Consider the following 9,738-nt stretch of genomic DNA (forward strand, 5'->3'; position numbering starts at 1 on the left):
ACAGTTGGATATTTATGAAGCTCACTTCATATATGTCCTCAGCTTCAGGAAACTCATTTAAAACAGTCTAAAACCAAACTATCCAAGGTGGAATGCCTTTAGTTACTTATTTAGAAGAGTTTGTCTGCTAACTGTGGCGTTCCATCTTTAATATCATCATAAAACACCCAATTTCTGTGGCCTAGGGTTAGTATCTATCCTTCCCAGTGATGATCTTTTTTGAGCTCTGTCACAAAGAATTATGAAGCAGACAAACAAAAATAGACTCAAGGACGTGCTCAAAGCCTCCTTGAAAAAAAATCACCAACTCATCACCGACTCCTGAAGATCCCTGGCCCCACAACTGCTTAAAGTGGAGAAAGAGCATTCAGGAGGGTAATAAGAACCTCACATCCATTCATCAGGAGTACACAGTCAGCCAGTGTAAACATCAGACTGAGTTCCACACCAAATAAACTAGCCACCCTCCTTTCCTCCCCCATCTGTGGAAGAGTCTGCGGTTTCCCACATTTGTCTCATCTGTCACCCTGGAACCCACAAAACCAGAGTGGAAGCAAGTCGTCCTCAACCCTCAGAGCTTACCAAAGACTGTTCCCCAGGCAAGAAATGCTCCAAACAGCTACATGAGTCAATGACAAAAAGCTTTTGGCAAACAGCAGCTGTCAAATCTAATATAACTGCCAGGATAACAAAAATAAAATGACTTGCATCTTTATAAGATGTTGCATGCAACCCAGACCTCAAGAACCCTTTGGAAGAGGACAATACCAAAAAGTAGGCCTGAAATGAAGGAAAGTATGCAGAAGCTTCAAAAGATAAAAGCAAGGAGAATAAAACAATGAGACAAATCAGAAGAGTATAGAGCACAGAATAGGATGGAAGATTCTGTTGCTGATGGAGCAGAATAAACTGAATAAGAGACAGCAGAGCAGAGAAAGCAATAGAGAGCGAGCCAAGATTGAAAAGCAGGTTGTCAGCAGACCCACAGAGATGCAAAAATAAGGAAAGTTAACAACACAACATAACTCCCCTCCTCACCTCAGTGATAGTTTGAGAGCAACTATTCCCAGCTGTGGACTGCTGGAGCAACCTCCATGGAAATGGATTCTAGCCCACAGCTCTGCTATATTCCATTAAACTATTCAGTGACGTGAATAGCTCTGGTGGGTTGAGCTGCATAACCACGATGCTGGAAGGTTGCACCTTCTTTTACATTTCTTAGCCATGTCTAAACTCTCCTCAGATTGTGGAGCACATTGCAAACTGTAAAAGGGATTACCCAGCTTATTTCCCAAGAATTCTCATGAGCCCTCTGAACCCCAACACAAGGAGATTTTTTTTTTGCTTTCCTTTTCACCCTGGCTTATTGCTACATAAAGGAGTGAGATAAAGTCTTCCCTCTGCATTCAGTTGTAATGGGTTAGGGAAAGCACCTCTTGCCCCACCTGCTTACCTATCACAGAAGCTAAGATTACTCATGTTGAGGGAATGATTTTGCATAGGTGATGTCGTAGGCTCAGGAGAGAAGGACATGGAAGAGTTGGTGTCCTGGATAATGGAGAGCAACTTCTTGCTGTTCAGCCGATAGCTCGGACAGAAGTCAGGACTGAGAGTCATGGAAGTATCTTCACACTCATCCATCATGGCAACACAGTTCCCAAACATCTGGAAAGAGGAAAAGCAAAGAAGTGTGCAGAGGTTTCATTTGAGATTCACTCATGCATGTTTGCTACCACACAGAAAAGGATGATATGAACATAAAATGTAAAACATGAAGGTTTTATTATTAATTGTTCTCCTCCAATAAAATGGACCCACCTAAGATGTGGCCAATGCCATCAACAGGGTTTATAGTTTGACATGCCTCAATAATTTAATTCACCACACTACAGTGCAAAGTCAATGTGGAGAATTGAAATGAGATGCAACTGGGGATGAAGTTTCAGTTTTGCATGAAGTTTCCTTCTTATATCACAAGAACCATCTGAATTATTGCACAAAAGGTAAGCATCCGTGTGCACTCGCAGACATCGCATGTTGAGCTGCCTAATGAATTCAGGGCAAGCATTCACCACAAGGAGAAACACAAAATTGCTGGTTACCCCAAACAACTTCCCAGGACCCAGTTACACGCTGGGATTGGCATCAACCATGCACCAAGAAAGTGCAAATATGGGAGAGGAATTTAAGCTCTAACCACAATTAGGAATCCATTGACTCCATTAGATCATCTCTCAGCTGGTAATCATTATTCTCTACCAACATCTGGTTCCTGGCACTAATCTGTTTACTTTATGCTGGTATCTCCTCATTCGCTGTTCTGGAGATGGATTACTGCTGGCAGCTGTTACAAAGCAGGCTGGAGCAACTGGTAACCTCAGCATTAAAATCTGTAAAATTTAAAGCAGCTCTGACCATCCACTTGTTGCACACAGCACAGTCTAACTCACTTCATAACATGAACCAGGTCTCCATCTGTACCCCACAACTGTCAAAAGTTTTCATTTTTTCAGGCAATGCACTAGGGTTATGGAATTTGCCTGCTGGTGCCATCCAGTCCAGCTCCTGGAACTTGCACAATATGCATGCATGCATACAAAATAATGACTACACAGTGTTTCAAAAATAAGCAAAGATATGTGCTGCTTCATAGTGGGGATAGAATGATTTCATGAGGTACAGAAGGGATATTTAAAAGAAACTCCATCTCTTAAAAAAAAATCAAAGTTAAGGCCATAACAAAACATTTAAAAAAATTAAGTGAATGTTAATAACAACATTGTTATGATGATTCAGTGAGTAAGTGCAGATCTGGTTTGGAAGCAAATGACTGGAACCAAATTGGTGAATGCAATCAGTACTTGATTGACAGCGGTGTTGTGATGATTTGCCAGCTCCCCCAGCCAAGATTGGTAAGAATCAGCCAAGTGCTGGGAAACCTACACTGGAAAGTAAAGTGCACATGTCAGCAAGAGCATGACAGAGTTTGGATTTTTTACAAGCAAACAGCCTGTCCACACCAAGCCCAAATGAAGAATGAAGAAATCCAGGGCATCTTACAGTACAAGTGGCACAGAATCTCAGCATGACGCACTAATCATGAGAACAGGAAAGGGCAAAATGGAAACATACTGGAGCGACAAACAAACTGCTGGAGGAACTCAGCAAATCAACAATTCCTTTCCTCCCACAGATGCTGATTGACACACTAGGTTCCTTCAGCAGATTGCTTGTTCCAGCATTTGCAGTCCCTTGTACTTCCATGGAAATACACTGGCCTGCTGCGTTTACATGCAGCAAATCTACTCTTAACATTAGCAGAACCTCTGGTATCAGCTTGGAAAGCATTAGTCCCATCCTCAATGGAAAAGCACAAGGAAATACCATCATTCGCAAGTTCCTCTCAGCTCATTTGATTGCTTTTTTTTAATCATTGTTGCATCAAGTTTCAGGACCCCTGCCTAAGGGCACTGTGGGATATTACCACCCCACAGATTGCAGCAGTTCAGGAAAGCTGCTCACCACCACTTGGCAATTAGAAATTCTTCCTCAGCATCACCTACACCCCATACATGGAGAAATAATCTATTTAGAAAAGAAAGACAGGCACATTTCGCAATGTGTGATAAACATATGCACTAAGAGCAGCACAGACTCATTTAAACCTCAAAACTCCAATTGTGACACACACTTATGTCAATGCACTACACAAGATTACACTCAATAAATGCCTCTTACCGAACATTTAAAACAGAACAAAAACACTATTTTCATAACATGATCACTTACCTCTTAGAAACTGGTGAATTTCATTTACAAGATTATCAGCTGCAAGATACCTGTACAAGCATGAATTGATCAAAGCTACAACAGATCATGAAGACGGTTTGGCTCTCTTCCAAGTTTTAGGACACAGCTTAGAATTGTCAAGAGCTAGAGAGTAGAATAGACTCCACCACCTGAAGTAAAGATGACCTATTGCTTCCATCCATCCAACACCAGGTACAAGAATTCTTCCTCTCACACCCTCATCCCTAAAAGTGAAGAAAAAATTATATTCCTGCTCCCAACTCCAACTGCAGAAAGTTTAGTCAATACAGTACTTCTCTCTCATCAATGGAACTGGTAGAACACAATCTCTCACACTTTCTCAGCCCAACCTCCAGTAAACAGGGTCTGCTATTACACTTAAACTAATTCAGGCCTAAAGAGGAAGGAAATTAAGTCCCATCTCCCAGTGGTCTCCCTAACTCCTTGAAAAAGCATCCAATCTTTTTCTTTCTGTAACACTGCAACTCCCAGTAAATAGGATCAAGGCTACTTCTCTCTCATACCCTAACTCCCAACAAGGACTCTGGTGTCTCTCTCCCTCCCTCACTGTCTAACACCTAGTAAGTGGAATCAAGTCTTCCTCTCAGCCTTTCTTCCAGCCATCAGGACCTAATCCCTCTCTCAGTATAACTCATAGTAAACAGGATCCGGTCTCCCTTTCTCAATCTCTTGCTAATTCCTTGCAAAAAAAAAAGCTTTTTTTTTGTAACTTCCAGTAAATAGGATCTCATTCTAACTCACAATAGACATGACCTTCTGTCTCCAACCCCAACTCCTGGTTCACAAGGGTGTACTATGCCAACACGCTCTCACCTCCCAGTATAAGAAACTCCCACTCTCTTTGATCGGAATTTAACCTCTGAAGTCAGCCTCTGGATCTAATATCTTTTCTTTACCTTAAAGACCAAACCTCCGAGTCCAATATCACCCCCTTACCCCCACTGGCCGTACAATAACCACCATCCTCCTCAGAAACAACCCCCTACTACCCACTTCCGGCTTGAAATGGATTTTAAATCTGCCGCAATGACGCAGGTACCCCCGGAGCCAATGCAGTCTCTGCTTTCTGAAGCCGCCAATCGCAACCAGCTGCAGCGTTGCGTCAAGGAACAACCTCTCTGATTGGTTAAGGGTGAGATAACATTACGAACCGCATGATTGGAGTAGGCAAGTGCCAATCAAGTCTCAGTTTCCCTTATACATGAGCTGTGCACAGTAATTTCTAGACTGGTATTTAAATGCATCTGGGTGACTTTCTGCATTCTCACAAACCACAGTGTCTGCTGAAATATCTTTTAAAAACCAACATATGCAATTGATATTGATAGCATGATGTAAAAAAAAACACATTTATGTCAGCAGCCTTATTGCAATGAATGAAGCCATTTAATGTTTCAGCAAATGGTATTTTCTGGAATGAAAATATACCTTGGTACCTAAGGTGTTGGAGTCTTAGAGCAGAGTGTTTAGAATGCAGCTTGTACACACACCTCTCAACCAGGTTTGCCACAAGATTGAATCATACATCTTTTTTGAGTTAGTTAAAAATTTAAGATGCAAACTAAATATAAACAGCATTTCTTTTAAAAAGTCAACAACACTTCCAAATAGTACCTATGATGTGAAAAAATAATCACAAATTGGTCATTAAATAGATTTTTGGAAGATGTTAAACCAGGGCTGAAGAAGTTGGATAGGGCAACTGGAAATAGTTTTAAGTAGCAAGACTCAGTTAAAAACTGTCATAAGCATTGAGCCAAAGGAGGGATGTGCAGCAGGCTGGGAGGATCTTCAGCAATCAGTGGGGAACAACAGTGAAGGACTTTTTAGGTGACCACCAGAATATTTAATTTGATAAATCAGGGACCGTCAAAAAAGTTGAGGCTAGAATTTAGAACAACGAGGATACATATGGGAGAATTTTGGACAATTTTACTTCCAGGAAAGCTGGAATATTGAAGGAAGCAAAGAATATTCATTAATGAATGTGACAAACACATGGCCAAATAAACTGAAGCAGAAGCTAAGCTGGGGAAATTTTAGGCAGGGAGAGTTCTGGTGATGGGTAAGGTATCAGCTCAAGGACAAACATGATCGTCAATTCCTGGACTGCCTCAGGAGGAAATTCAAGTCAGTGCTAGAGGAATGGGGTTAGTGGGAGATGATGATATTGATGTCTCTGTGACTCCATGAATAATTTCTGTCTCTCAGTTTTCTGTGGTGGACACACTTTCTGTCCCTTCCAGAACACTCTTGATCCCTCTGCTTTGCCACCTCCACCCTAAAATCTCTTTACTTTGACTTTCTGTCATCTCTTGTTACAAAGCAGAAGAATAAGATTGTGGATCACAAGTCATAATGCTTCCCTTGAAATATTTATATTTCCCAAAACTGAACTAGAGGACGTTGTGGCTAATCACATAAAACATAGAACAGTACAGCACAGAACAGGCCCTTCGGCCCACGATGTTTTGCCGACATAGCTAATCCCTCCTACTTACAGAATGCCCATATCCCTCCATTTTCCTCTCATTCATGTGCCCATCCAAGCCCCTCTTAAAAGCCCTCAATGAATCTCATCTGAGACTTGATCCAAAACAGGCACTCTTGACTATAGGGAGGCCATTGATGTGCAGTGGTGGGGAGCAGAGGTTGTGTTGGGAAGAAGGGAATTGCTGAGATGTGGTGGAAAGATAAAGCTGGATATCATTAGTACAAATAGGAAAGGTGATGCTAGGCCTGTGAATGATGTTGTGACTATTCGGCAGTATATAAATAGCGAAAGAGTAAGAGGCAAAGGGTGACGATGCAGGAAATGAAAAGAAGCCAATACTGTAGCTCTACTAAAAGAAAAAAATGCTGAACATGTCAGGCAGCATCTTTAGAGAGAGAAGCAGAAGTAATAGGAACATAAGAGTAGGATGAGGCCTCTTGACCTCTCAAAGCTGCCATGCCATTCAATATCTTCATGGCTGATCTGTCCCAGCCTTCCTCTTCGGTTCCCCATAGCCCTCAATTCCCCAATCTTTCAAAAAATTGCCTACTTCCTCTTTAAATACACCCAACGATCTATCCTCCACAATCCTTTGGGGTAAATAATGCTAGAGATTCACTACCCTCGGCAAGAACGTTTCCGCTTAATGACCTTACAATAAATAGAGAAAATTTGGATCTATTTATTGTAGTTGGATAGATCAGAGGGAACCATGGAAGTACTGAGCTGCAAAGCTGCATGACTGAAGAGAAGCAGCAAGGAAGATCAAATTGATTCAAAAAGGTCCAGTTGGACAAGAATGAGTAATGTACTGCCATCATGGAGGAGAGGATGTGAGACTTTTCTGTGCTGGAAGTAGATCAGAAAAATAGGGCTGTGGAAAATCAAACAGGAATTTCAGGAAAACAGGACGCCAATCTGCAGAGCAGTACTTGACAACCTTAGAGAGGAAGGGAAGCGTAGGGATTGAGGAATACAAAAGCAAATGGATAGCTGAGTTTTTTGAGAAGGCCAAAAGTAACCTTAACTTTTAAAGGGAAAACAACTGAAAGGAAAAAAAAAATAGGGCCAGAAGGGGAAGTGAAATAATAATGCAATGGAGGAGCAGGTATTGGATTTAATGGATGAGGTGAGTTTGAATAAGGTGAGACAGCTATTCAAGGGACCAACTGGAGAAGAATTTTGTGATCTGAAGTAGTTAGGAGATTGAGGAGCAGTTGAGAGATGGAAAGAAGTGGAGACGTTGATTATAACCTCTTCAAGGAAACATCATGATCTCGTTCTTCCCAGCTGTAGTTAAAGACAAGCAGGAGTGAAAGAAGACCCAAGGAAAAGAGACTTGAAGAGATTCCCAAAAACACGAAAGGGTCCCAGGAGATAGCAGCTGAAAGTACAGTCACTAAAGGGAAAATGGGAAACTAGCATTATTATTAGTGACTCATGGTTCTGCATAGTTGTATGACTATGTCATGCACTTCCATCATACAACTGCACACAGCCTTGAGCTGCCACCATGGCAGTGTAATTGCTGATATGTGTTCCAAATGGCACAAAAATCAACCAACCTCAAAACATGCCATCATTTTGCAGGGTTTACTTACAAATTTGATCAACAGACCATGCCGCTAGGTAGTGACCTTATTCAGTTATGTTTATCTACTGCAGTACACATCTTTAAAGTGTGACATTCCGATTGCTCCCATCATTTATTCAGACTGCTTGCCAATGAAGAATAAACTAATTGAATGAAGAAACAATAGAGCTACCGGTGCCCAAGAAGTTGTCTATCCAAAAAAAAAGAGTCAATGCCTTTTGAGGAAAGGAAATAAGGAGAGACAAAAGCAGACATAATATCTAAAATAGTTAGCTTAGCTTTGAGGACACCTTGTTTGGAATAAGATAAAAATGCTTGACCAAAGCTAATTAAGTAAGGAAAAACATTTAACATTGTTACATAATTAAATAGTTTAAATTCTGAGCTAGTAATCAGTTGTCATTTGCTAAACTTGCAATGATTACATCAGGGTCTGTCCAACAGTGATTTATTCTTTACATGCAAAATTGCTCTTCAGCATTGGAGATTAGGATCTGTATCTGTAGAACTGGTACAAATCAATGCCTTTATCAAGCATAGGGCAAAAATTACTAAAACTATTGTTAATCATAATCTTAATCACACAGTTCCTATTTTAGTGACTGCCCCCAGCTTTTTCCAGTCTTCCTTGACTATTTCATTGATCAATGGTAAATAATCCCCTGATTTTTAAAAAAAATTATAAACTATAAATAGATTGACCTACACACTCTTATGAGTCTCAGCAACCCTTGTTTTAATATCTAGACTTATACACAATTCATAACCTATGCCACACCCATCATCATCATTGTCCTTCCTCATCTGTCTTGCCTCCTATTTCCCCAGTGCCTCAAACTTAACATTTTCTTCCACGTCTTTTAAGTTTTTCTCCTTTCCTTTGCCTAATGTTTGGCTGATGTAACTTCCTGATTGCTTTGAAAATCAACAAACTGCAAATGCTGGAGATATGAAGTATAAACAGAAAATGCTGGAAACACTCAGAAGATCAGGTAATATCTGCGGAAAAGAGAAACTGAGTTAATGTTCAGGATGAAGACCCTTCATTAAAACTGCAAAAGTGGAAAAACAAAGTGCATTTTAAGTTGCAGGGTAAAATTCTGAAGAAGGGTCTTTGACCTGAAATGTTAGATCAGTTTCTTTGTCCATAGATGCTGCCTGATTTGCTGAGTGTTTCCAGCATTTTCTGTTTTTTATTTCTAAATGTTTTCACTTCTCCTGCTTACTCCTCCTTAAGATTTTGCCTTGTGACCAATCTTTCGGTCATCCTTCCTACTCTGTCTTTGCACAGGGATCCATTTTCCCTCCACTCAACCTCTGAAACACCTTGCGTTGTCAAACAAAAAAAAAACAATTTTTTGTGTCTGTGTCATTATCTTCCATGTTAATTCTTTTAAAGGAGCTCTGAATGGTTAAAGTCTTTAATCTTTAAGCTTTGAAAACCTGTCATTTCCTGATGCAGGTTGAAGGAACAACACCTCATATTCCGCCTTGGGAGTCTCCAACCTGACGGCCTCAGCATCGATTTCTCTAACTTCTGGTAACTCCACCCCTTCTTTTCCTTCCCTCCCACTCCTTTGTCTTCCCTTATTCCTATGACCCCATTCCCTCACCTTGATGACCTGCCCATCTCTTCTCCTCCCCTCCTCCATCCTTTATTTCATGGTCCACTGCCCTCTCCTACCACATTCCTTCTTCTTCAGCCCTTTGCCTCTTCTACCTATCACCTCTCAGCTTATTACATCTCCACACCCCCCCCACCCACCTATCACCCCCTTCTCACTTGAACTCGCCTATCACCTGAACTCACCTATCCCCT

General features: G+C 41.0%; 1 protein-coding gene across 4 annotated transcripts in view; it reads right to left on the reverse strand.

Moving 5' to 3' along the window:
- Positions 1–4,814, reverse strand: part of LOC127569973 (M-phase inducer phosphatase 1-B-like) — a 34,409-nt gene extending 29,595 nt beyond the window's left edge. The window contains exons 1-4 of one of the 4 annotated variants that reach the window (XM_052015101.1): positions 4,728–4,814; positions 3,960–4,034; positions 3,790–3,839; positions 1,454–1,665 (exon numbers count right to left, since the gene is read on the reverse strand). In XM_052015101.1, the coding sequence (XP_051871061.1) occupies positions 1,454–1,665 (212 nt within the window). In that variant the 5' untranslated portion in view covers positions 3,790–3,839; positions 3,960–4,034; positions 4,728–4,814. Of the gene's footprint in view, positions 1–1,453; positions 1,666–3,789; positions 4,035–4,644 lie in introns of all 4 variants that reach the window. The other 3 variants (XM_052015102.1, XM_052015103.1, XM_052015099.1) reach the window with 3 other exon arrangements.
- Positions 4,815–9,738: the final 4,924 nt, after the last annotated feature.

This window comes from Pristis pectinata, chromosome 4, assembly GCF_009764475.1.
Source record: "Pristis pectinata isolate sPriPec2 chromosome 4, sPriPec2.1.pri, whole genome shotgun sequence".
In the NCBI taxonomy this organism is placed as follows: Eukaryota; Metazoa; Chordata; class Chondrichthyes; order Rhinopristiformes; family Pristidae; genus Pristis; species Pristis pectinata.